Consider the following 27,803-nt stretch of genomic DNA (forward strand, 5'->3'; position numbering starts at 1 on the left):
CACGCAGAGCCGAAGCACAACCAAAACAGTGTTCTTCCACAAAATGCATGCAGTTTTGTTTTTTAATCGCTAGAGGGCTGTTAAGTTGAAGGCCACGAGTTTTTTATTTTTTTATAGAAATCTCCACTTTAGCAGCAGTTATATACAACAAACTTTACCGTTGTATTCCTATCTACCGGTATATTCTGAAGTGTACAGAGTTTGTTAAAATATAATTCACCTGATTTACATACCATCCCCCCCCACCCCCCCACCCCCCCCCCCATAAACATGGTAATATGACAGTATTTTCTGATTTATGGAGTGGAAATGCATATATTCAAAGTCCCCTCTGTAAAAAAATCCAAAACTTAATATGTCAACGAAATGAACCAAGAATTTTGAGCCTGGCTCTATCCAATGTTCAGATTTCTGTTCTAGAAATGTATTTAAATGACTGCATTTTTAATTAGATAATGCCTCATTTGAATATATATATATATATATATACGGATCATTTTACTGACTTTTGTTCGATCTCGTTCATCAAAATGAACGAATCTTTTTTCGAGTCATTCAAGGGGCTTTAAATGTTATACTTTTAAATAATTACAAAAATAATTTACCTTCCGAATCTTTCGTTCATTTGTCACATGACAGACGCATGAACGACTCATGGGGTGGGGAACGGTGATAGTCGTCTATTGAATATGTGGATGTCTTTTTCTCGATGATAACCTTCTCTACCTCAACCGCACCCCATACTTAAAGACCATCCAGTATTCAAAGGCTGTAATGCCGTTTCCTGTTGACCCTGGACCAGTTATCAGCACGACACAGACCACAGAGTGAAAGAAAACACACGAGAGATTAGCGTCATTGACGGATGCGTGAACCTAAAACCTTCATAAAGGTTCCTTAAAATCAGAGCATTCCTGCCAACACCCACGTTTGAAGTCTGTGGATTCCATATGACTCGGAAATATTGAGTCATAATGCCGAAAAGGACTTTAATGAAACACAAAGTACAGGCCTTCAGTTTATATTCACGCCCCTGCCTGCCGGCGTTGCCATGTCAATGTTTAAAAACACATCAGCACGGGCACGTTCTCTTCAGCGTTTCTCTTTTTTTTATTTCCTGCTTCCTCATTTCTCAGTTTTTCCATCTTTTGACAGTTGTTCCCTCGCTTGGTGAATGTAAAAGCACTGGTGGTTTTGATAAGCAGTTGTGCTGTAAATCATACGAGGATCAGTGTTTGTTTGTAGACACACACACACACCCTCTGCTCACTTCACTCAGCCACACTGAAACCCGTCTAGCAACACAAATCTGGGCACATTTCTCTCTCACACTGACTCAACAGCACTACAGGTCTAGAGAGTATGGGGCTGACACATCCTGGATTAATCGAGGGAGAGACAGAGGTGATAGCTCATTACTAATGTGAATTCTCCAGTTATCCCAGAGCTCACAGAAGAAGGAGTCGAGGGATTATTCTGCTTTCCAATGGTAAGTTACTTTTATCTGTGTGTTTCATTCACCCAGAATACCTCATCTCACTGTTAATGCATGGAGTTTTGTTATGAACAGCTGTCAACATTATTTCCTGCAATCTGTATATATTCATGCAGTAATAAGTGCAATGTTCTTCAGAGACTTATGATAATAGTTGTACTTTCCCAATCATGTACCAAAAAGGAGAGTTTTGTTTTGATTGTTATGCTGTGCTTTATCTATAAAACAGAATTTGATTTAAAATGTGTTATGATGTAAGCAAAAGATTCAAATGATTCAAATAACATCTCATAATTGTTTGTATATTAATCTCACTTTAGGTCTGTATGTGTTTATATACAAACGTGTGTGTATGTACTGTAAATATCTAAACTATATGTGTAAGTCACATGTGTACATGTGTTTATATGGAATAATTCATAATTGTTCAGCAGTCTGAACACTCTGTCTAACTTGAATGTTTTCATGAGTGGTTCGGATACATTGATACAAGAGGCGTTGACTGGCTGTAGTTCATTCCACTGAGACACAGGCACAGCAACGCTCATGTCTTTGTCAGTAGCTGTTGGTGTGGAAGTTTTATAATTAAAATAAGATGTTAGTTAATCAGTCATCACAGAAACATCAAATCTGCTTTAGCAATTATGTCATTAGTATTTTGCAACAACCACAATGAAACCGAGATTGCAGTTTGCACACAGCATGATGGATGTTTTCCTGTTTTACGAGTTGATGTTTCCCCTATTTTGGCGTCTCTTCTTCTGTGTAGGTTTGGGGTTAGTGCAGCGTTCCTCTGCAAAATACACTCACTTCCTGTAGCAAGTGCTGTGCAGAAGAGCTATCCGCCGCTTTAAATGTTCATGCTTTTAGCATAGCTGTTTCCCTCTAGGTAGTGATGGGGAACTAATCATAATTTAACTTAATATTCAAATTTATAGCAAAATACTGTCTTTTGACAAGCAATATTACGAGATATTATTTGTATTAATTGTACAAATATTGTAATTGCAATATTATTTGTAGTAATTTGCACTACACATTACAGACCAAAAGTAAAAACGACTGCAAAAAACAAGGAGAGCCGTATCTTTCTAACACATATATTAACGATTCATTGGTTCATTTATATGAATCATGAGTCTGCTTTTTTGTCCATACAGTAGAAGTCAAGGGTAGCCTAACCAAAATGGTTTGGTTGCCAACAAAATATTCTTCAAAATAGCTTCTTTTGTGTTTAACAGAAGAGAGGAAGTCAGGTTTGGAACAACATGAGGGTAAGTAAATGATAACAGAAATCAGTGCTTATTAACGTGACAAAGATGCAATATTAACCTCCGGTTTCACAGACAAGGTTTAAGACTAGTCTAGACTAAAATGGATGTTTGAGCTGTTTGATCCGAAAGCAACTTTCACTGGTAGATCTTCAAATATGTCAGTGCCAGTGTTTTGTCTCAAGATACACATCAGTAATGTTTTTTTCTAAGGCACGTTTATAAAAGCTATCTTATGTCCTAATTAAACTGAGGCCTAATCCTGGCTTAATCTAAGGCCTATGTTTGTTAACTGCATTTGCAGTTAATTTATCATTATTTGTTCCTGCCCTGTTTTATATGATGATTTATTGTCGGGGGAACTCATGGGCCGGATGCGCCGTCCTGCCCTGAGTGTCTCTCTCTCTCTCTCTCTCTCTCTCTCTCTCTCTCTCTCTCTCTCTCTCTCTCTCTCTCTCTCTCTTCTTCATGCCTGTATGTTTTCATCACTTGTTGTCTGCTCTCTGGTTTCATTAATGTAAAAATTCAGTTTTAGGCTGTCTGCTGTCAGGTTTCTCTCATCTCTCACTCCGACACACCTGTTGTTCCCCTGGTTTATCTGCATTCCTCTGCTTCACAAATATTTTGTTCCACCCCATCAGAAAAGCCCTAGTTGCAATAACAAACCTTATGTAATGCTCTAAAATAACCCTTGTTTGTTTTGTTTTTTGCCATTTTCACCTATGTGCACCTATTAGTGACACTGATTTAATTTACAGTACATATACATATTCTCTTTGGCTAATAATTATTTTTTAGAATTTTACATTTTAATGATGCTATAGGGTGCTGTGGGTGGTTGCTAGGGCATTGATATGTGGTTGCTAGGTTGTTACTTACTGTTCCAAGAAAAAAAAAGCACCTAAAGTTTTGGCTTTTTGTTTTGCATTCTTTACATTCTTGTCCCAAGTGAATCTGTAAGTAAAGGTTTGTTTTGTATTTTTTTAATATTCTTGACCCTATTAGGTCTGTACTTCAAAATGTATTATGTTTTTGTTTTGTCTTGTATTTTGTATTTCTATTTTTGGTCCTAGTAAATCTGTAAGTAAAGTTTTGTTTTGTTTTTTATGTTCTTGGTCCTATAGCAAATCTGTGTTTTTGTTTTTCATATTTGTGTCCTTAGTAAATGTATACGTAAATGTATACGTAAATCTGTTAAAGTTTTGTTTTGCGTTTTTAAATTTTTATTATTAGTTTTTATATTTTTGTTCCTAGTAAATCTATTAGTAGTTTTGCTTTGTGTGTTCTTGTTCATTATAAAAAAAAATCGTTGTGTTTTGTTGTTCCTAGTAAATCTGTAAGTAAATTTTGTTTTGCTTTTTTAATTTTTTGTTTTGATTTGTTTTTCATATTCTTGTCCCAAGTTTGTTTGAGCTTCAGATCTGAATTGTTTCAAACAAATGACCTATTGTTTTGTTTTTTTTTCTCCTCTTTCTTCAGATCTCATGATGATTATATATGAGCCTTGATTTCCTCTTTGCACCGAACACCAGCCACTTAACAGGTTTGGGATCAGCAGACGTGGGCCACTATGTCACTTTCACAGCAGGTTCTGGTGAAATTTGAATACAGTTACACTGCTCGAGATGGCAGAACGGTGTCCATCAAACCCAACGAGCACTACACCCTGGTAGCCAAGACCAATGAAACCTGGTGGCACGTTCGGAGGCACGAGACGGACAAGCCTTTTTTCATTCCAGCTACGTATGTGACCGAGCTCCCACCTGAAACAAACCAAACTCCACTGGACCCTCCAGAAGAGTTTAGTGGATTGAAACCCCTCAAGCCCAGCTCCGAGACAGCTCCTGATAGTCTTCCCGCCAACATTAACCCTGCTGAGGTCACGCTTCGAGTCCCTGACTCCATAAAACGAGACTCAGAGAAAGACGGCCATAGAATATCAACATATATTATTCCAAAGGAATTCTTTGAACTGAAGGGTTTGGATCCAGATCCCCTAAAGGTTGAAGCAGAGGCCGGTCCTGTGCCTGAACTCCAGATTTATGACAATGTTTCTTTCAACCCTGGTTCTCCATCTAAAGGGGAAACACCACCCTCTATCGTATTGACACCTGCTTTTACAGATAACACCTCAGAATTGGAGATCAAATCAATTGAGAGTCCAAAAGAGTCAATAGAGAGGCCTCGGGTGGACTCAAAGAGCCTGGATCAAGATATTCAAATGCTCATTAGATCTGGCTGGAGTGAAGACATGTGGAACCTCATGGATAAAGACAAGAATGTGTATGAGAGTATAAATACGGTGAGAGAACCAGAATCCTCAAAACCTGATGATAATATGACAGTAAAGACACAGAGTTCCCCAGTCCCAAGCCCTGTTACACCAGATAAGCCTCTGGTAAGTAATACTTCTTCATGTGCAAAGTAAAGCTGCATTAGCCTACATAAGACAGCCATTTCTGTATGTAGCAAAACAATTTTCTATTTTATTCCATTCTCCGAAATATGTTTGTAACAACAGCAATGTTGCTCAGTGACAAAGGCTAGGTATAGCCTATTCATTTATTTATAAAATGTCTGTGAATTTAAGTGATGACCCAGTATACTTTAGTATACTCATCCCATAATGACTTGGATTGCTCACAGTCGGATTGATTTAGCTGCTTTTCTTGAACACATGGTGGCGCTGTATTCAAATTAGCATCTGAGCCTACAAAAGCCAAACCAAAGGGAAGTGCTGATGTCTCAGGTGTCAAAATCGTTATCAAATGATATTGAAGCAATAATTGCGTCAGTTTAAAACTTTAGCTGTCCTTAGAATTTGGTGTAGAAGTGCAAGCATTACATGACCAATTGATTGATAAGAACTTACATTTTTTGAATTTCTGAAGGCCTCTAAATTTGCAAAATGATCAAAACTTTGCTAAGAAAACTGCTTTACAAAATATAGTAGGCCTACATGTCATCTGATTGATCTTTAATCTGATTGAATCTTTGATCATAAAACAGCCTTTAAATATCATCTACTAAGACATATAAGGAACATATAGAGTGGCAACTGATATTTATATGCATTTTATGCAAATAGTCTGTTATACTGTCATAAAAGGCTCATTGATTTACATTACAAGCTATCAGAATTTCATCTTAATTTTTGGAGATATAAACAAAATTCCACAGTTTTTACCCTGAGTAAAGATTTTTTTTTTTTTTTTTCTGCTCAAGTGTGAGCTCCATATTCTCACCATATGGGTCATAAAAGCCTGATAAAACACAAAACACATGTAAAAAAAAAAAAAAAAATGTCTAAAGGTTCAGTAAATTGTTCCATTTTTTAAAACTATTTCTTCTGACCATTATTTCGTATGTCAAGCTTTGGAGGGTTATTTTTGTTTTTTTACAGTAGGCCTATGTAATGTAACTGGTGCTCTGTCTGTCTCTGACTCATAGCCTACCGTTGATTTTGCTCAGATTTGATTTTAGAAAATAATGGGCTAAAAAACGTTTATCAAGCTCTTACCTCCCTATCTTAAAACAAGTAGGCTACGTAACTAAACGTACGTTTTGTGGTATATACCTACTTAAGATATGTAAACATATGTAAATTACTAATAAAAATAGTAGCATACTCTTTCGACTGTTCCATCCGTGCCGATCCTAACCGCTCGCGAACTACTGTTGCTATAGTTGCAGCCTCACGAGCCTAGTCTTGTGAAATAACCACGTTTGAAACTTTCCTTATGTAACGTTAACTATGTAACATTTAAATTTGTTTAGACTGGTCGTAAAATGAAGAAAAATTTACTGTGAAGAGTCAAGGAACTCCTCGTTATATGCGTCCTAATATTGACACAATTTATGCTGATATAGGCTATAGCTGTTATATTTCTGCGTTTGAAGCGCTGTACCCGGATTGTGTTTATTAGCAACGTTTCGACCCTCTTCCAACGCCCAGTCAGACTCAATTTCTGGAGCTCCCTGCCAAGTGATCTGCATGTCAATGGTTTGCTCTTCTATTTGTGTGTACGGCCGCTGCCCCTCACCGGCACCGAACCGGCTTCTCCATCCGTTTAATCTTCCACACCGGTAAACAAGACGCGACGCGGTGCGTATGGACAACTTTTATTTGTCTAGTAACGTTAGAGTAGGTACCGAGTTTATCATTAATTGCCTAGTTATTTATTAAGGGAGTCGAAACGTGATGCGTGGTCCCGAAGTATGAGCCTAATTTGACTGTGTAGGGGGAAGGAGGTTTCAACCATTCTATCAGAGTCAAATGAAGAGCACAACAGGTTAGGTGAGTTGTTACCAAGTGCCCTTATGAGTGTGAGTGGCACTGAAGGGAGGTACAGTACCTGGCGTTTACTACAGCCACTCCCACAAACACACCTGTTTCCCTGCGGAGTGAATGGATAAAGCACGTCAGCGTTAAAACGATGGATTCTAAACATCAGTTTTGCTGCCGGTTGGATTATCTTTTCATCTTCTTGTAACGGGAAGGTTTCACCTGTGCAGACACGTAAGGTATGACAGAATAATCCTGCGCTTCCGGTTGGGAGTGATGCGGTGAGGAATCTGTGGTGATTTGACGGACAACACTATCGTGTGTGTGTGTGTGTGTGTGTGTGTGTTACTTACAGAATGAGACGCTACCGACAAAAACACTTTTGCGATTTTAGGCTTTTGACTTTTCATAAAGTGTTGTCTCTAGTGGAAAGAAAACACCCACTTTTAGGTGCTTTTATTGCACTTCATGTATTTGCAGATTTCAATTAGCCAACAATGCAAACTTTAAAAGGCCGTTTTCTCAAAATGTGTTTTTTTCTTCTTCTCCTGCACAGTCAGAAATCTCCAGTTCAGCAGCTTTACACACACAACACTTTACAGTTTTATTCCTATATCCGTATTCCGAAGGTTTATACAGAGGGGTTTGTTCATATATAATTCGCCTGATGTTATACATTTTGACAGAATTCACCTCAGAGTGATGAAAAGAGAAATCCAAAATCCCCTGTATGTCAACAAAATGAAACAATAATTTTTGAATCTGGCTTAATCTAGTGTTCAGATTTCTGTTCTGGAAATGTATGTAAAGTATTGTATATTTAATTAGATAACGCCTCATTTGCATATAACATTTCAGAAAACTTGTAATGCAATTTTTTTTTTTTTTTTGCAATTCTTAATGTAATCAATCATCTTGGGAAGTATGGGGATATCTAGTACCGTAGTTAATTTTCTTGTTTACCCTATTCACCTGGGGTGTCTTGCCTTAAATGCATTAAAAAAAGAAAGAATTATATTATATTGATCTTATTACGTAATAGATAACATCGAAGTTAAATTAGCACAACCTTACTTTAAGCGTATTTATGTTTGATTGTGACTGTGAGCAAAATAAGAAATTAACCAACATTTTAAATAGGTACATTTATTTAAAACAAGCACCAAAGTACAAAAAAGTACATGTTTTTTCCCCACATGGATAATTTACCATGCTTGGGTGTGTTTTTATTTTATTTATTTTTTATAGTTATTAAGTTGCAAGGAATGCATTTCAATACTATTTATTTCATGGTTACACTACTTAAAACAATTGGTTGGAAAAAAAATTATATAGGCTATCATATTATATAAGAATTTGGCATTTTAAAATAAAGTTTTTTATCTCAGACATTCTTATTAATTATTGACCCATATATCAAAATACCATAGTGTTACCATCTGATACCATCACTTTTTGCTAGGCATTACGTTACTCTCTTCCATTAGTGGCCAGTCAGTGTGTGATTAACATATAAAAGACATAGGCAGCAAAGATTTGTTTTTGCCCGTTTACAATAAAAATGTCATCATAGAGTCAAGAGCTCTCAGTCTTGCTTTTAGGTAATTGATAACTGCATTAAATGCAGTTCTCTGCATGTATCTCTGAAGTGTCTATTTCAGCAGGTTTGTAAGCGTGTGCTGTCTTCTCTCTGGGTTTTAGTTTGGTCAGATAGCACAAGAACTCTGGAGGCCTGCCAGTGAAGTTTTGGTTTCCATAGTGATGGTGGTTTCAGCAGTGGCATGGCTGAGGTGCCATTCAGTCCGGCGGGCACAATGTGTGGCGCTGGTGTGCAGTCCCGGATATGTAGGTCAGCTTATGCTAATGCTTCTCACACAGCGCAGTGCACTGGAAGACCCCATCCATGTGCATGTGCATGACAGCAGGAGTGTGAGCAACATAGGTGGAGTAGATTAAGATTACAAGAGATGCAAGTCCGTATGTGTCCAATCGAGTTTAGAGAGAGAGATATTGCTTTTGTCAATGAATCTTTACCCAAGTATTTGGCAGGGATATACCTCAGACTGGGTTTGAGTCTGCCCTGGGACATGTTCCCATCCCTGATCCCATACTCCCTCTCTCTTCTCCTAATCATTAAGATATTGCAAAAGCTCTGTTCAAACTCAGCTCAGCATGCAATCGTAATATCAACAGTGTGTATGTAGTCGGTCACCGTGATTTTGCCGAGTAAGACATGTTCTTGGATCAACATATTTTGTTGATCCTGGAATAACATTCCTGTCCCAAAATTTAATTCCCTACCGCTAAACCTAAGCCTACCCATAACTTTTCCCTAAACTCAGAGGGAAATAATAGGTAAATAACACTGATGTCGTAGCACCTCACCCTGGTTAAGCCTAAACTTGACATAAACTTGTCCCTCAAATCTGATTGGTTGATTGGAAAGTTGTTCCAGGATCAACAAAGATGTTGATCCAGGAACATGTGGTACTCATGTGGTTCACCTTTTAAAGTCACCATGAAATCAAAATGGACAATTCTTTTTTTTTTCATGGAATATTGCAGGATTTAGTAAAGACGAGTGTAAATGCACACTCACTTAAGTACATTTTAATTTTGACGTTTCAAGCAGCTTTTGTCAATGTAGCCTACCTTGTCAATTATACCATCTTTACAAAGTTTGGCTATTTTCTTAACGCGTTACGTGTTTCTAAATGTGTGCGTTTGCTTCAGCTATTACTCTACTTAAGGAACTGATATTGCAGTATTTATCATAAATTATTTATTTGTGCACATTATTATTATTATTTTTAATTCATGAGCCCTCATAATCTTTGATCAAAATAACTTCTCCTCGCTCTTGCAGCAACATCTCTTCTCTTCTCTGATGACATGATTACTGGCACGAGGGCGGGGAAACCAATAGCAAACCACAATGATCCAATAAATTCCTCATGGAAAAAATCAAGTCCCGCCCTACAATCTTTCTCGTTTAAGAAGCCGCTTTACTCGGATGTACTCCGCAATAGAGAATAAAAGACTATCGCAACTCTCATTTCATGCCGACTTTAAAATGTGTTAAAAAAATAAATACCGGTATTAAACACATGATTTTAAGAATGGCAAAAGTCATGGCATTAACTGTTAATTATTCAGTTGTGTCCGCCTAAAGTGTTTATGTCTTTTGGCTGTTGCAAGTCTGTACTGATGTGCTCATTAATGTCTTTGCGCTTCGTTTAGTAATTAGGACGGCACTTTATAGGTGGGGCGTCTAATTTTAGCGCAGTGGTGAAGCCCATATCTCTAATGATGCAAATTACCTTAACATTTACTATCAAAACAAATGTTCGGCTATTTCCCTCTTCTGGTAACTCATCACATTATATACAACTTTACAAATTATAGACTTTGGATCAATAATTGTTTGCTCTTGACCAAATAAATCCGGGGCATATAGTTAAGCGTTTGAATTTGAGTGTTTGAGCCGATTGTTAAGTTTTCAGCTCCATTCAGCATGTTGGATCTCCTTGCGTGATCGTGACTCTTCTGCCTTGCTCTGTTCAATGAAATGTGGGAAGTTCCTTTTCCACCAGTTTGTTTAGAGACCACAGGCAAAGATCTTGTTTGTCTGATGGTCTGCATGCTAGTAGCTGCCTTGAAATGTCAAGCAATGTCAGCAGTGTGTAATGGTATACTCCATTTAAAACTATTTTGTAATAATTTTTTTGTAATATTATATTCTGTGTAATTATTATAGTTAGTATTTGTACTATTTGTACCCAAAAAAAATTTCACACTACAAAAATCTGATTAAACGTGTTGAAAAACTTAGTTATTATATTATATTATATTATATTTAGTGCTGGGCAATGATTAATCGCATCCAAAATAAGTTTGTGTTTACATAATATAAGTGTGTGTACTGTGTAATTATTTTGTATATGTAAATACACACACATATGCATACATATTTAAGAAATATTTGCATACTGTAGGCTATATATATATATATATATAACACAAGTCTATAACACATTTATTATATATATATATATACATATATATATATATATATATATATATATATATATATATATATATATATATATATATTTAATAAATGTGAACTTAAAACTCATCTTCATATATATATATATATATATATATATATATATATATATATATATATATATAAATAATTAAACACAGTACACGCACATATATTATGTAACACAAACTTTTATTTTGGATGTGATTAATTGTGATTAATCGTTGCCCAGCACTTTATATTACATTACATGATTAAATGCTAACAACTTCACTGACAAAAAACACACCTAAACTTCCCCATCAGGTATAGTGAGAAGAAAGCACTCAAGAGCTCTCAGTTCTCTTTGTACATTCTGTGGGATTTCAGGTGTGAATAGGGGAAGTTTTGGTCCTTGCTATTAGAGAATTAAATCCAATATGCTGTACAGAAGTGCACTGTTATTCTTATTCTGTGTCGTGCCTTCAAATTCATTTACTACACTTTGAAATTTAGGTACTGTAGACCATTTTATGCCCTCTTCTTATAGTAACCACTCTGACAAAACAATATCCTCATGATCATGTCTAGCATGTACACCAGAAACAATTGCCCAAGTAACGCGAGTTGCCTGTGTTTTTATTTCCCAGGAGTCTTAAAAAGAACATGTGTGTTACATATAATCAGCCCCATGTTGTTCAAAATTATTGCTGCATCCAAAATCTCATACCACATTTGGTTTTAAACTTTCTTTGTGACCATTAAAAAGTATGTTCTATATAGTATGAATGTGTGTAATATGGCTTAAATTCAGACATACTACTGTACATCCACCATGTTGTCATCACATGGTCATCACAAGACCTACAGCGTCAGTTGCATCACTTCACTTCCATTCACAACTCACATTTCCATGCTGGTGCAATGCTCTCCCCACCCTCATCCGGAATGCAGAATCCCTGACAACATCCAAAAGACAACTTAAAACTCATCTCTTCCGTGAGCACTTAACCTCTAAAAAAAAAAAATTCCTAATTCTAATTCCTTTCCTTTTCCCTTAATCCTCCCTTGTCTGGCTTTTGCTTCTTTGAGCAATGCCTGCACTTTGTATTTTGAGCACTTCTTGCATTGTTTTTGCCTCTTCACAATGACTCGCCTAATTTATAAGTCGCTTTGGATAAAAGCGTTTGCTAAATGTAAATGTAACTCTTCTCCCTTGGCCTCATGGGATAGTGCAGTGTCCACCGAATGTGCACTTCAGAATCTCGCTGGAATGAATGAATGAATTCGGACATATTACTCAGCTCACACACTGTTTTTCACCTACTATATAATATGGAAGTAGGCATATTCGAATGCAGCAGATGATTTTCTTTCTGCTGTGGAACACAAAAGAATATATATATATATATATCAATACAATAATAGTCAATGGGGACAAAAAGTTTCAGGAAATGTAAAAGTTTCAGGAAATAAAAGTGCAGAAGTAATCCAAGGTTATTCATTCTCAAATCAAATTAAAAACAGTGATCAACACATGTATACAGAGGCCAAATCAATAATATCAAACTTCATTGGCTGTTTTGTGTCACGTGACTTCATGTCATGATGTCATCACACAAGAGCCAATGAGGTTTAAAAACCTTGAATGTCTGGAAATATCAGGTCATAAAAAAAAATAAAAAAAAGTATTATAGTCTAGTCACTATATACACGATACACTATATAGTCTTGTCACTACTTATAGTCTAGTCACTATATAGTTTGGTCTTATAGACTAGTTTATAGGCTAGTCTTGCTCAGCATAATTTAATTGGCTAAAATTAGTGTCCCTTGTGAATTATATAAAATTATTATTTTCTAAATAATTTCCTCCAATCTTCATAAGTCATAGAAATGTGTTGGTCAAAGGATTGGGAACCTATTTTAAGGTTTAATGTTGAATTTAGTTACTTATATTAGAGTATACTCATATTACGCTCTCCTCTCAGAACAGGATGTGAAACTTTCTTTTTATAAAGACCTTTGTAGCACATATTTAGTGTAGACATGCTACTGTTTGGGCTTAAGATTCTCATCTAACCAATAATAAAACCAATTTAAAAAAAACCCTGCATTGAAGGAGGGACCAAAATATCACAAAGACTGACCAATAAACCACATGGAAACCAGCCAAAACACAACTGCATTGCAACAGCTTACCAATGTTTTTTTTTAATGATCACACGCACTTGTTGAAGTTGGAATGTATTTAAGGTTGTTGCATTTACTTACAGTATGTGAACGTGCCTATCTCTTTGAGAGAGGAGGAAGTGAAGTACCTGAGTGTGAATGATGGGCAGATAATGGCTGCAGTGTGCTAGGAGCTCTCACAAGCCCAGACTTTTAGTATTCAATGAGGTAATCCAGGATTCCAGGCCATGATTGGTGATGTAACAGAGAGGGGGAGCTGCTGGGTCCCTTGAATGGCCCTTCTGTGTGTGTGTGTGTGTGTGTGTGTGTGTGTGTGTGTGTGTGTGTGTGTGTGTGTGTGTGTGTGAGAGAGAGAGAGAGAGAGAGGTAGGAGTTCAAGCTGCTGATTCTGCAGCCTCAATTTCATTGGTCGATAAATAATTTGGTTAAGTAATCACCAGCATGATGTCCCATCTATGCACCCTACAATCACTTCTTTCTGAATTCATTATCGCTGTAAATTCCTTGGCTATCAGTATGTTAGACAGAAGTAACGTTTGTTTCTAACATCCTGCTTCACACTATACGTCGTCTCAGTGCCATTTACAATCAGATGGTGTTATGAATAATAGATATTCATGAATGATAGTCTGAAGAAAGGTATATAAAACGAATTACATTTCCAAATATAAAATGGTAAAACACGAGTAAAGGAGGCCCACAGATGGTATATAATTTTTTTTTACGGTCATCATAACATTCTTGTGTGGACCTATGCTTCCTTCATGTGCTGTTGGAAGTTTCCTACTTCCCACTTCTGAAGTTGTAATTACAAGTTGCATATAAGTGCTTTTTATTTTGAAGGAAAGAATAGGAATTATCGAGGACACCAGTTTTATTTTTGCCTATTTCTTAGGGAAATTTTATTAAAGCCGAAATGTATTGAGATATTTAGTCACTATTCAATGGAATTTGAATGAAATGTAGTGTTCATTCATTGGCAACCATGTAAACTTGACCTTACCCATTGTGAACATTCACCACGCTATTAAGATTATTCTGGAATTTTGGTCAAATACTGTAAATGTTTTTTCGCTGTGCAAAATACATACAATATGCATCAAGTGGTTATTTATATGCATAAATATACATGACTGCAACTGCAAGAGAAAGCAATGTTGTGGGAAAAATGAATAAAACTTATGAGTCACACAGCGATAGTTTAGAGTGTATGGCTCGCCCAACTTTAGGCATCAGAATTATCGTTGAGTTTCCCAATCGTAAATTAGGCTTGAGAGGCTGTTCATTTCCAATTTTCCACTACGAAACCCATATTTACGATAATTCTAAAGTAAATAAGTCAGGCTGACTCAGTGAGGTTTACTTTGCCTTGCCCAATGGGACATTGCCACAGAAACTATTAGTCATAAATGTTCATAATTACACAGAGAGTAGTACACCTGTCCATTTCATATTTCTATGTGCAGTCATCGCTGTAATGACTGTGTCTGAACAGGTTTCATAATCGCTTCCCCTGCTTTTTTTTTGTTGTTGGTCAAACTAATAGATAGTTCCTTCCACCCCCAAACTCACACCATTGGTTGAGGAATGTTGGCGGTATCTGGCTGGTTCGGGATGCTCAAACAAACAGAGTCATGTTTTCATAGCACCACAGTAGATTTAGTTGAAATCATCATACAAATTACAGACATAATCTAAAGCCCTATTCACACTGGATTAGTATTATCTGGGGACCTCGTGTGATTTAGAAATTACCCACCCACATCTGAATTTCGTGTGGCATTCGCATTCGCACGGGATAAGCGAAGCCTGTGATTTTACTCGAATTTACTGACTTATCTCCCGGATATGATGTCAATAGGCTATTGCTTGGAAATGTATTGTCGTTATTATAGGTCTAGCTGTATGATATCTCATAAACAGAAGAATGTTCCTTACCGCATGCTGCTATACATGTCATGTTTGCTCTTCTGATGGTTTTCAGCTTTCTCTTTCGGCAAATTGTATAGTTGTATCGAATGGTGTATAGCGATATGACCCAGCACCCAAAATACTATCAAAACACTCAAACATTCTTCGCAAAAGATGGATAAAAAAGCGCACAGGAAACAAAAACCCCACCAAATCACAGAGATGCCGATTTGCACGGGACTAATATTATCACAGGACCTCGGTGTTCGGCGAAATATGCTAGGTCAATTTTTACTTTACAAATTACAGACATGGCCGATTCGCACGGGATTAAGATCACAGACAACCTCCGCAATTATTACAGATGAGTAGAGGTCACCAGGTAATACTAATCCCGTGCGAATAGGGCTTTAGTTCCCACTGCTAATCTGGGATAGGATCAAATGTTTGAATGTTGAAACAATGACATCCATGACATTTTTGATTTCCATTAAACCACGAACTGCAGCAAAAATGCATAGATAAGAAAAGACAAACTTTTCTCTCAAACAGACCGAATTATCCTGTTCCTTTTTATTCTGATAGATTTTGTCCAGAAATACAACACGTTATGCAGACTTTGACATAAACCAGGAAAACGTTAGTGCTCTTACACCATAAAATGATCATACTTTTAACAGTATAAGATTTAAAAAATGTACGGTAAAACGTTTTTTGAAGTGAAAAAAGTAAAAAATCATTTTTTTTTCATTTAAATGATCATAATTCTTAGGGTTTTTGTTATCATCAGTTTTATGTTACACCTTATGTTGTTATATCAATGTTTATTGCATTATTTTAGTGTCGTGTGTTACCATGGTGGTTTTGTATTTGTGTGTGACACCGTGCAGCTTCCACATATTAGTATTTACCTCAGCTTGAGGATTCTAGATGTGGCTTTCTCTTTAACACCTGTGTTTTTATGGTGGTTGTCAGAATATTATAAGTGTTGGTACTTTAGTTGGTATTAGTATCAATTAATGAAGTTTGTGTTTTGTTTTGTTTTAATCTAAATTTAAGTTCAATCCGTAAAACTTTTGACTACGGTCTTTTTCCACTGTAAAGTTTTTTTTCCACTATAGTTTCGTCTACACCCTGCTTTTAACTGCGTATAGTATCTGTGGTTATCTCATGTGTGTCAGAGCACCTGAAAAACTGTGTGTGTGTGTGTGTGTGTGTTTTAAACAAACTAGTCTAAATAAGGACTAGACTGTTGTTCCCATTCTTCTGAATGGCCTGTGCTCAGTCATAATGGATTTCATACCATTGATATTTAAGTAGCAGCTGTCAATCAAATGCAAAGTTTCCCTCAGGGAAAAAAAATGAAATTGCAGAGTGCTATAAATAGCATGGGACATTGCGTTACTCATTAACTGCTCATTTTGGTGTCTAATCGGCTAATACAGTATGTTCTAAAGGAAAGTTCAGGAGGAACTTCATTTCACTTGGGCTTTCACCGAGGTCAAAAAGAAGCATGATTACGTCATTTTAAACTTTCGTGTTGTTTTTTTCTGTTTAGTTATCCAACTCTCGGGTCATATAGCTGTAGGCTGCCATGTTAAAGATTTGAATAACAAAACTTTTGTGAATAGTAATCCCTAACACAGGCTTGTGGATTTTTAGTTTAGGCTTGTTCCAGGAACTTTTTATGTCTGGTCTGCCTCACTTTCATTACACACATCATTAGAAGGAGGAAAAAGAGTGTAGAGGCTTATCATGATATATCCATACATTAGGATCTCTCTATTTCTCTCAACCACAAGCAGGGAAATCAGCATTATTTTAAAATTTGCAAACGCAGATTCTGTTTCAGACAAGGAAGCTGTCTTGTTTGTCAGACTGCTCGGATGAACAATTGTTGAGTAATTCCCCCGATCCTAAACATATTTCCTGTTTTAAATATTCACAGTCGAAATGCTGATCAGAAGTCACAACAAAACACAGTGGCTTTGTCTTCTGATCTTAATCTTGCTACCACATCATGGCATGTAAAATACATGTTGTTATACCTGTCTATCCGCTTCCTGAGGCTTGTAAATCTCTATTTTAATGTCAAATTCACTGTCTCTATTTTCTAAATGCATGTTAAAGATCTGATTGTGAATGATACATCCATGAACGATACATTCTGATGAATATGACTTCTCAAGTCATTCCCTTAAACCCCTTCCCCTCCACAATCAAGGAAGAAACGTTCCACAGCGACTTTAATATTTACTCTAAAAGCCATTTGATTGTATAGGGAAAAAAAGAACATCTTGAGATCTTTTAGGTGTCTCAGCTGATCCTCCTAGACAGAAATGAGAAGTTGCTTTTCACAAATTTAGTAATTTCACACAAATTTCAGAAGCGATCTCGACATGGTCTCAAAATGCGTCCAGATTAAAGGCCCGTTCATACCAAGGCTGATAACTATAGTGATAGCGATAAAGATTTAGTTCTAAAAATCATTAAAAGAATAGCAGAGTTCACGCCACAACTATAACGATAACGGCACAGAGAAACTATATCGCTGGAATCACTTTCAGAACGTTTTTTTTTTCAGCTGATGAACGATAAAAACATTGACAGCCAATCAGAATCCATCCTGCTTTAAAGAGCTCGAGCATTTAAAGCGGCATGATGACAAAACTGCAGCGTGCACTTTGAATAAACAGAACGATATCGTCCACTGGTGTGGACGCTAATATAGTTATCATCATTATAGTTATCATTCTTGGTGTGACCAGGCCTTAAGGCTATATACAGTATAGCTAAAACTAAAACCAGAACATTTTTAATTGTTAAAGTAAAAAAAAGTTAACTGAAGTAATAAAAAATATTTAAAAAACTTAATTTATTTGAGTTAGTTTTCATTTCTTATTTTCATTTAGTTTAACTTGATGGACTAAAAGTAAAAATAAATCAAGCCTATTTAGATAAACAAATAAAATGTACTAAAACTAAACTAATAAAAATAATTCAAAATATTAATCAAAACTGAAATTGTTATCTCAATGATGCTAAAATAACACTACAATACAAGTCTACAATCAAAACTCAGAGATCTCAATAGGATCTCAACGTTTCTCATTCAAATCTGAGCTTTGCTTTTCATTTTATGACTATAAACTATATGTCAAAAATTTTGTCTATTTAAATTTCTGGAGAAAGTTGACTTGACACAAATTGACATTGTTACCCCATTTGAAAGAGGATATTCAACAAGAAAAATATCAGTGTGAGACTTGAATTTATCCACTGAGAATTGAATGTAATATGAAAAGTGGATGCTGCATACCAGAATGGAGCCAGTTTGATCAAATAATGTCTGAATGGCTATTTGGCCACTTATTAACATAATAGCCCGTGTGGCCAAAGGGAATTCATTGGAAAAGGAACATTGTTTCAAGTGACTATACGTTTGAAGAAAGCAAAACGAAGACTTCATTTCTTTGGAATAATATGCACCAATGAACCATGAACACTATGGTCAGTTATGATTTTGTGTTCACTTTAAATGATAATAAAAAAAAAAAATCTCTGGCCAAAAACAATTCTCTGTTTTGTTTACTGAGAAATGCAGGCATACTTTTTAATTGCCTGTCAGAGGTGTTACATCAAAATGTGAGGAAACTGAGGAAATGTGCTCAAGTCAGTGGCTTTGACTCGTGTAGGTTCTGTTTCGATGGACAAAAAGAGGAACTTAAAACTTTTTCATGTTTGTGAAAGTATATTTAATGCTTCATCTGTTACCTAAAATCTAGCAGTTACACACCTTTTCAGTGTCAACACTTCTCTCTCTGCAGATATTTGTCATATAATCAGTTTCATACGTTATCTACATGATATGTTCATCCTTTATTCACAGCACTCCTCATACCTGCCTCTGTCTGTCTCTCTCTCTCTCTCTCTCTCCATCTGTCCGTTCTATTCATTTGCCCCCTCCCCCTTTCACTCTCGCAGAGTAGCGCTTCAAGACAGATGTTCATTAGTTGTGCCATCGACTGCAGAAGCAGAGGGTTTGTGTCTGTATGAGTGTGTGTGTGTGTGAGAGAGAGTGAGTACGGCTCAGCCTGTTTACCATGATGCTCGCTATTGGATAGCTTGGAGTTTGACTGTTGTCTGATCAGCTGTATGGTTGTTGCTGACTGATCGAAACAAAGACATGATGGATTATTACTCTGAGATCCGGTCCAACCACCGGCCCAGAAGCGCAATGCCCCTCTCTCTGAACACGCAGGTACGTCCGCAACCCCCTCAGACTGGGTTTCTGGGCACGGAAGTGCTGTCACTTGTTGTCATTTTGATACGAGTTGGTGTGTAAAAAGTTATACATTGGCATGACTGTTCAACACATTGTGTGGTGTTTATACATGAGCATTGTGCATTAAAATGTCAGCAATGTTGCGCATTAGTTGGACTTTGCGTACATGCGTGTTTCTGTAGTTCTCAGCTAGGATGTGGTTTCTTCCTGTTGAGACACTCCCTGGTGCTGATATATCAAAAACACTTGTTAGACATCATCGGGGTCAAGTGTTGTTTGTCTCTGTAAAGTTGTCCAACTCTGTAAAACTCTATGAGACAGAAAAGCTGCAAGACACTGACCTTTAGCATCAGAAAAAGGAAGTTTTGTTTAATTGTTCAGTCTGCATCGTTGCAAGCTTTCATAAATGTTGTATGTGATGAACTACAGACTGTGTGTGCCAATGCCAGACGGTTTCTGCTTTTATAGGCTTCTCCCTAAACATCCATAGCTTCTATCTCTTTTGCTCTCAGTTAGCCTACTTTTACAATGACTTATACAGGTTGTATGGCTGTCTCTGTTGGCCAGCGCATTCAGATCATCTAAATTTATCTCACAAAAAGGATGGCATACATTTAAGGCTGGGGATTTCATCACTCCCTTTGCTTTAAGATGTTTTAAAGGGATAGTTCATCCAAAAATAAAAATCATCATTTTCTTTCTCCCTTGTCATTACAAACCTGCATGACACAAAAGGAAAAATGTTAAAGAATGTACTCGCGAAGTGTCATCAAATTTGTAAAAGTAAAAGTCCAAATTACTTGTGCACTATATTGCAAATATTCTTAGGTTGATTGATCGCTTCATGAGAAATTTAAGTTGCTACTGAATGTCACATGACTGCATGTTATAAGTTTGAATATGCAGAAGCTCAAATGAGATTTGACCACTACAGCAGAGGGAAAGCAAAGCTTCCTGACCATGAAATCAAAGTTGTCAAATTCTTTTTTTCTTATGGAATATTGCAGTATTTATTATATATGATTTGTTTATGCACATCGTTATTAGTTTTTAAATTCCTAGTGTCTTCATAATCTTTCATAATGACGTGCGCGGGACAATAATCTCTCCCCTCCAGCAAACGACCACGATTCAATTATTCAATCAATTCCTAGTGAATGAAATTGGGAATTTATTGACTCAATATCATTCTAATATACTGATTTGGTGCTTAATTAATGGCTCTTATTATTATCATCAATGTTGTGAACCGTTTTTGTTGCTGAATAGTATTTTTGTGGATTTTCAGGATTCTTTTATGAACAGAAAGTTCAAAAGAACATAATTTTTTAGTGTAACTATGTCTTTACTGTCACTTTTGATCAATTTAATGTGCCCTTCCTGAATAAAAGTATTGATTTATTTCCTTTTTTTTTTTTTTTATCTTACTTTTGAATGGTAGTGTATCACAGTTTCCACTAAAAATGTGGCAAAAAACTGTTTTCAACATTGATAATAATAAGAAATGTTTCTTGTTTAGCAAATCAGCATATTTAGAATGATTTCTGAAGGATCATGTGACACTGAAGACTGGAGTAATGATGCTGAAAATTCAGCTTTGATCACAGGAATAAATTTCATTTTAAAAACAGTTTTTTAAATTGTAATAATATTTCACAATATTACTTTTTTAACTGTATTTTTGATCAAATAAATACAGCCTTGGTGAGAAGAAGTGTCACAGTTTGTGTTGTAGAACACACACGAACATGATGATGAGTGCAAAAGGCAGTATTTAATGAATCCACAGGCAATAATCCACACTAAGAGAACAGCGTACAACACATGTAACATAAACGAGACCCGACAGCAATCAACAGAAACAGAGGAACTTAAGTATACATGCAAACAAGGATAATTAATGACACACACCTGAACCGAATGACGAAATCAAATGAACATGACAACAAACTCAACAGGGGAAAAGTGCAAATGAAAACAAAGTCCAAACCGAGTGAGACTGTGACAATAAGAGACTTTTCAAAAACAAAACAAATCTTAAATATTCCAAACTTTCGACCGGAAGCGAATATCATAATAGAGAAGCAAATACGATCGCAATTTGCTTTTGATGCCACCTTCATTAATAATGAAGAGTTACATTTCAGTCTGTTGATAACTTTTTGACCTCGACAGCCCAGATCCCCATTCACTTTCATAACGTGGAAAAGATTGACCAGGACTTCAACATTTCTCCTTTTTTATTTCCCAGAAAAAGAAAGTCAAATGTTAATATTGGGTGGGTAAATAATCTTCTGACAGAAGTTTAATTGTTAGGTGAACTATCCTTGTCGTTATCACTCAATTCTCATTGCCCCAAATAATCTCAAGTCAGTGTTGTTTGTGGTGGACGCATTCGTGCGGCTGTTATTTGTGATCATTATAACAATAAACCTGTTTCCTCTCAGAAATGCATGTAGGCAGTTGTGGCTGACACACACTTGGTCTGCGCCAGGGCTGGGTAAAAATATACCCAGGAAATGACATGCCGGCTGACTTGCTTTTATTTCCGTTGTTGTGCTTCGCGTGCAACTCTTGCTCTTCTATTTCATTTTAGACTTTTCTCTGTCTTTCTCTCTCTCCCTCTCACAGACATTTTTCAGGAGAGGTGTGTCCTCGTACAGGCCTCTCTCGAGGCTACAGGTGAGCTCAGTGTAGTCATCTATTCCAGAGCCATCTTCACTCCACATGCATGAACTTCATGTGTTCTCTGTATCATGCTCTGGGTTGTGAATTATTATTTTTTTGTTGCAATCTCTGTTGAGCATTGGTGGAAAAAGGAACTTCAAGATCAAGTCATTTTCATAGCTTATGATTTTTCTTAATACTATTACTATTTCTCATACTTACAGTTAAGCATTTGAACAAACCCCTAACCTAGTAAACTTCTGCATGCGTCTCTTCCAGCCAGGCCCGGCTGCAGAATGAAATGACTGAGGGGGCATGTGAAATTGTTAAAGGGGCTTAACTTTATACCATCAACGAACAATACACACTGATAACTTGCTTAGTAAAAAAAGGCAGCATAATTTATTATGCATATTTTAACCCTTTCACGCTTAATTTTAATATTCTAACTGACTCCCCATAGTGAGTGTGTTTGGTCATTTAAAAACCTTAATAAATAATCTTGATCTTGATCTATAACGTGAGATGGCTGTTTCTTTGTGCTGAATCCTGTGAGTCATCAATTTCTCCCGAAATACATGCAAGAAAGTGGAATAGAAGAATAGAGTAAACTACTTTATAGTTACTACCACTGTGTTTGTCTGATATTGAATAACACACGTCGGCAAATTATATTTGAATAGATTGTTATTGCTGCTTCCACAGACATCAGTGTGTATTTTACAAACTCCAAATGTATTGTTTTACTAGTGCTTAATGTGTATTGTGTATTGTGAGGTTGAAAACACTGCATAGTTGTGATATGACAGCGCTGAGCACGTCCGACTCTGACTCAGCGTCAACCAACGCGCGAAAGCACAGTTTGAATCTGGCAGTTATGTCGTCACTGAACATTCTAAATCCCATATGTGGGACCGTACTCTCAGGGGCACTGAAATAAAAAATCCCATATATGGGACTGTACCGCTCAAAAAGTTAATCATTTAATTTGTAACCATGAATACAAAAATGAAACTGAGGGGGCACAAATAAGATCTGAGGGGGCAATGCCTCCTTTTGCCCCCTCGTGGCGCCGGGCCTGCTTCCAGCACTACTTGTGCTGCATATATTGCATTTGATATATATTGCTACATATTTGTACCCTGGAAATCCAGAGTTCTCGCGAGAGCACAAGTTGAATTTGCTCAGCGAGTTATGCCTGGTTCAGATTACACGATTTTTTTTTGTCTGTTAGGATAGTCACTGTGTCAGATTACACGATTTTGACTCCTAAAAATCTTGTAATGTCGTGGATAAGAAACATGTCAGACTACACGTTGTTTTCCGACCAGTCATCGCGAGCCGTCTCACACACTCATTCACTCGCACATATACACACGCTCACTCACATAGCCTACATGCACTCACACACGCACTCACTCTCTCTCTCTCTCTCTCACACACACACACACACACGCTCACTCACTCGCACATACACACTCACTCACTCGCATACACACACTCTCTCTCTCTCTCTCTCTCTCTCTCTCTCACACTCACACACACACACACACACACACACACACACACATGCTCTCTCTCTCACTCAAACACACACTCGCGAACACACTCTCACTCACTCTCCCTCTCTCTCCCTCACTCACTCGTGAACACACACTCACTCACTCTCCCTCACTCTCCCTCACTCACTCAAAAATTAAACATGCTAGTCTTTTTGTCGTGATGTCGTGAAGCAACAGTAGGTTGTCGCCCACTATGACACACTATACGAGATGAAACGATCGAATCTTGCGTCCCGACGCCCGTTGTCGTTTGCGAATCCCCAGGACACCCTACGTCAAACGGATCGTGCCAAAATCGGGCTAAAATCGTGTAATCTGAACCAGGCATTACTCTGGCGTCGAGTAATGATGCTCATTAAATATGCCCTTGTATCCGAGCTGCACCAATCACATTGGGTTATCTGATATAGGCGGGCCAGAGGCGAGCTAAACAGATGACGACAGCGCTGCGACGTCGAAGTCATTAGTAAACATTGCAAGATGGCTATGGATGAACACCAGTTGTTTGAAACGGCTTTGGCTGCTACAGTGAACGAGTTAGACTTGGCTTTTTATTTAAAACAGGAACAGAAGACAGCGCTCGAATCGGGTGTTTTTGCTGTTTTGCCGACCGGATACGGCAAGAGTCTAATCTACCAGTTAGCTCCGCTGGTAGCTAAGCGTATGGGGCTTATTGCTGTGATTGGTCGTATTGTTATCCAATTGCATGCAGATTTTCAAATGCATGCTTGGTGCCGCCCCTCGAGCTGGCCGATTTTCATTAGTCGATGCCAGACCATTAATCTTTCAGATTTAGGTCTGGATTTCCAGGCTAACATATTTGCCCATCAGCCTCTGTCCATCATCATGGCCTCCTAATCATCCTCATATATACTGATTAGCTTCATCACTCTGTCTCCTCTCCACCATTGAGCTGATGTGTGGTGGGCGTTCTGGCACACTATATGGCTGCCGTCCGTCACATCATCCAGGTGGATGATGGGATCCCCCCTTCCATGTAAAGCGTTTTAAAATGGCGAGAAAAGCGTTATATAAATGTAACAAATGATTATTGTATATGAATGACACCACAAATCATGCTGTTTGTTGAGGAGCGGTGTGCCATTTTCACCTGGCAGACGATTAAATGGGCTAAAATCTCAGACTTCTCTTGGAGACCAGAATATCAAAGAGACTTGATAAAGACTTGAGCCAGTAAGCAACCACATAATAATGTGTTAAAACCCATTCCAAACACCTGAACAACCACATTGCATCCGTGACCTTTGCACACACTTGCACACACTGAAAAAGAAGTGCTTAAAGGAATAGTTCACCCAAAAATGAAAATGCTGTCCTCATTTACTAACCCTCATGTTGTTCCAAACCTGTATGATTTCCTTTCTTCTGCTGAACACAAAAGAATATATTTTAAAGAAGGTTGGTAATTAAACAGTTGCTGGTCCCCATTGACATCCATAGTATTTTTTTTTCCTACTATGGAAGTCAATGGGGTCCAACAGTCGTTTGGTTTCCGACTTTCTTCAAAATATCTTCTTTAGCATTTTCATTTTTGGGTGAACTATCCCTTTAATATACTGAATGTGCACACTATTCCAGCAGATATTAATCAAATAAAAGGCCACTTAAAGGGATAATTCACCCCAAATTTTTTATTCTGTCATCATTTACTCACTCTCAAGTTGTTTCAAACCTGTATAAAATGTCTTTGTTCTGCTGTACACGAAGGAAGATATTTTGAAGAATGTTGGTAACCAAACAGATTTTTGGGCCCCATTGACTTCCATAGTAGGAAAAAATATATACTATAGTAGACAATGGGGCCCAATTTGGAAACATTCTTCCAAATATCTTCCTTTGTGTACAGCAGAACAAAGACATTTATACAGGTTTGAAACAACCTGAGGGTGAGTGAATGATAAGATGACAGAATTTTAATTTGTGGGTGAACTATCACTTTAAGTCTACTGAAAGTTGGTACAGTTTCATGACGTTTCTCAATACCAAGTACGCAAAGTTCGGATACTTGCGTCCTTGGTAGTTCCGGTGATTCTGCAAATGGAACAGCAGCGTTCTCGATAGCGTCACTTAGCTCACTCTGGCTACTCCGGCTATCTCTGTATGTATATTTTAGGCAACAAAAATACAACTGTCCCACACTTCTGAGAGCGACGTTCACATGAATATGCTAATATATGCTGTGCACTTTCCTCTCAATAACGAAATAAACACAAAGTTGACAGCGGAGAGAAACAGCAGTTAAGAAAGCGTCTGATCGTGGCGATGTGGAAATGTTCGCACCAGCTCTGTGATTCACCGGCATCATGTCGACAGATGAGGTTATTATAATTAAACTATCATAACAGTGTAATATTAAAGTATATTTGAGACTATACACTATGCAAGACTGTAGTTTGAATGAATCCCTTTTCTTTGCTTGACACATTGACATTATAGTACAGAATACCTCTTCTGGTTTTCCTGGGAAAAACTTCCCGAGTCATAAAAATCAGTCTCAGGCTTTTATAGACAAACTAGGAAGTCGGGGAAGGTCTCGTTTTTTTTAACGTTTGTTACAAGCTGTTCACACATTGGCATTAAAAAGTGATTATTACATGAACATTCTTACATCTAGCCCCTTTAAGTAGACTTTTTTTTGTTTTGTAATTGCACTTTGTAATAGTTTCAAAGTTTTACTTTAAAGTATATTTTAAATTATGTGTTAATAGTCCTCCTGATGTGTTGACTAACTATACTTGATTAGAATTTTAAGTATTTGATCAATTAAAGTTATCTGATAATACATTTAAAGTTAATATTATTTTTGTGTACTAAATTGCATCTTCATCACAAATGTGCAATTACAAATATATTTAAATACATGAAATGCAAGTTTCATTAGAAATGACATTAAAGTATATGGTAAATGCTTGTCAGTGCATTCAGTAGTACACCATATTTCAAAGACAATAGCAAGTAATTATAAAAATACACATAAAGACATACGGGTCTAAAATGCACAGCTAATTGCTTTTAATATGAATTTAACGGTTAATGGTTTTTAATTTAATTGCAATTAACATTCAATAAAACATTACATTCAGTATGCACTTAAGTGTATTGTATCTGTAATAAGTACTCGTTTTGTATGGCAGCACGCTATAACCAACCGTTGGTCTAAAACTACCTCAGTGTTCCTCATAGAAGCAGCACTGCATCAAAGCAAACACCGACAATCAAAAACTAGATTAAAAGGCCCCTGTCGCTGATATATAGTCTCAATCTCTGGGATGAAACATGCTCCATTCTTTAATCAGGACCATGTGAGGTTTATCCTGTGGGGCTTTGGCCATCTAAATAGGACAAACATTAATGATGAAAGTCTGTTTGTGGTTTTCTTCTTTACGGCTGACAACTCTTGTTCTGTTTCCTGAGATCAGCGCGCTAAGGAAGTGCTCTCTTACTGTAATTGGCACATGAGGCCAAAAGTTGAAATCACTTTATTATTTTGAGCATCAAAGCATTTCCAGAATGCAGTCGACAGTAAGCGTGGGTGTTACTCGGGTTAGGGAGCTTTTTGTTTTGTTTTTCTTTCTGGTGATGTGGAGAGTCCCTCCGAGCTGAGCTTCATGTTGGTACGTGGTACGTTTTGCATAAGGGAGGGTGTGAAAGCAGACGCTCCATCCACTGTACGTTTTGCTCTTTGTGTAAACGTTTGTGACATCACACAATCACCTGTTTACGTCAGGTCAGTATCACTGTAAAAGGTCAAGTGAATCAAGTTACGCATGCATGTCTTCAGCCAAATGCACAATATTTATATCATATTTCATGATCTCTGTTATTACACAATATTTCATGATATCTTTAGCTTCTGGGCAGTTGACATTTCATTTTACTATCCTTTGCATTCTATTCATTCATCGTTTGGCTGGATAACAAAGAACAAACATTATTTGTAAATACAATTTAAATGATCTATTCTAGATTATATTCTAATATTTCTCACTTTATATACACTGGGGTTGAACAATATTTATGCTGTCAACTTATCAAAACGTAAACATTTTCCATATAATATTTGAATCATTTGTTTTGGCTTTTGTA

The 27,803-nt window shown here is 37.0% G+C and overlaps 1 protein-coding gene across 3 annotated transcripts in view; it reads left to right on the forward strand.

Annotated features, from left to right (window-relative positions):
- Positions 1 to 1,176: 1,176 nt before the first annotated feature.
- Positions 1,177 to 27,803, forward strand: part of arhgap27 (Rho GTPase activating protein 27) — a 38,720-nt gene continuing 12,093 nt past the window's right edge. For all 3 annotated transcript variants that reach the window (XM_084434052.1, XM_084434053.1, XM_084434054.1), the window contains exons 1-2: positions 1,177 to 1,489; positions 4,246 to 5,164. In XM_084434052.1, coding sequence (XP_084290178.1) covers positions 4,337 to 5,164 — 828 coding nt within the window. In that variant the 5' untranslated portion in view covers positions 1,177 to 1,489; positions 4,246 to 4,336. The remainder of the gene's footprint in view (positions 1,490 to 4,245; positions 5,165 to 27,803) is intronic.

The sequence above is a fragment of the Rutilus rutilus genome, assembly GCF_951802725.1.
Source record: "Rutilus rutilus genome assembly, chromosome: 16".
NCBI lineage: Eukaryota > Metazoa > Chordata > Actinopteri > Cypriniformes > Leuciscidae > Rutilus > Rutilus rutilus.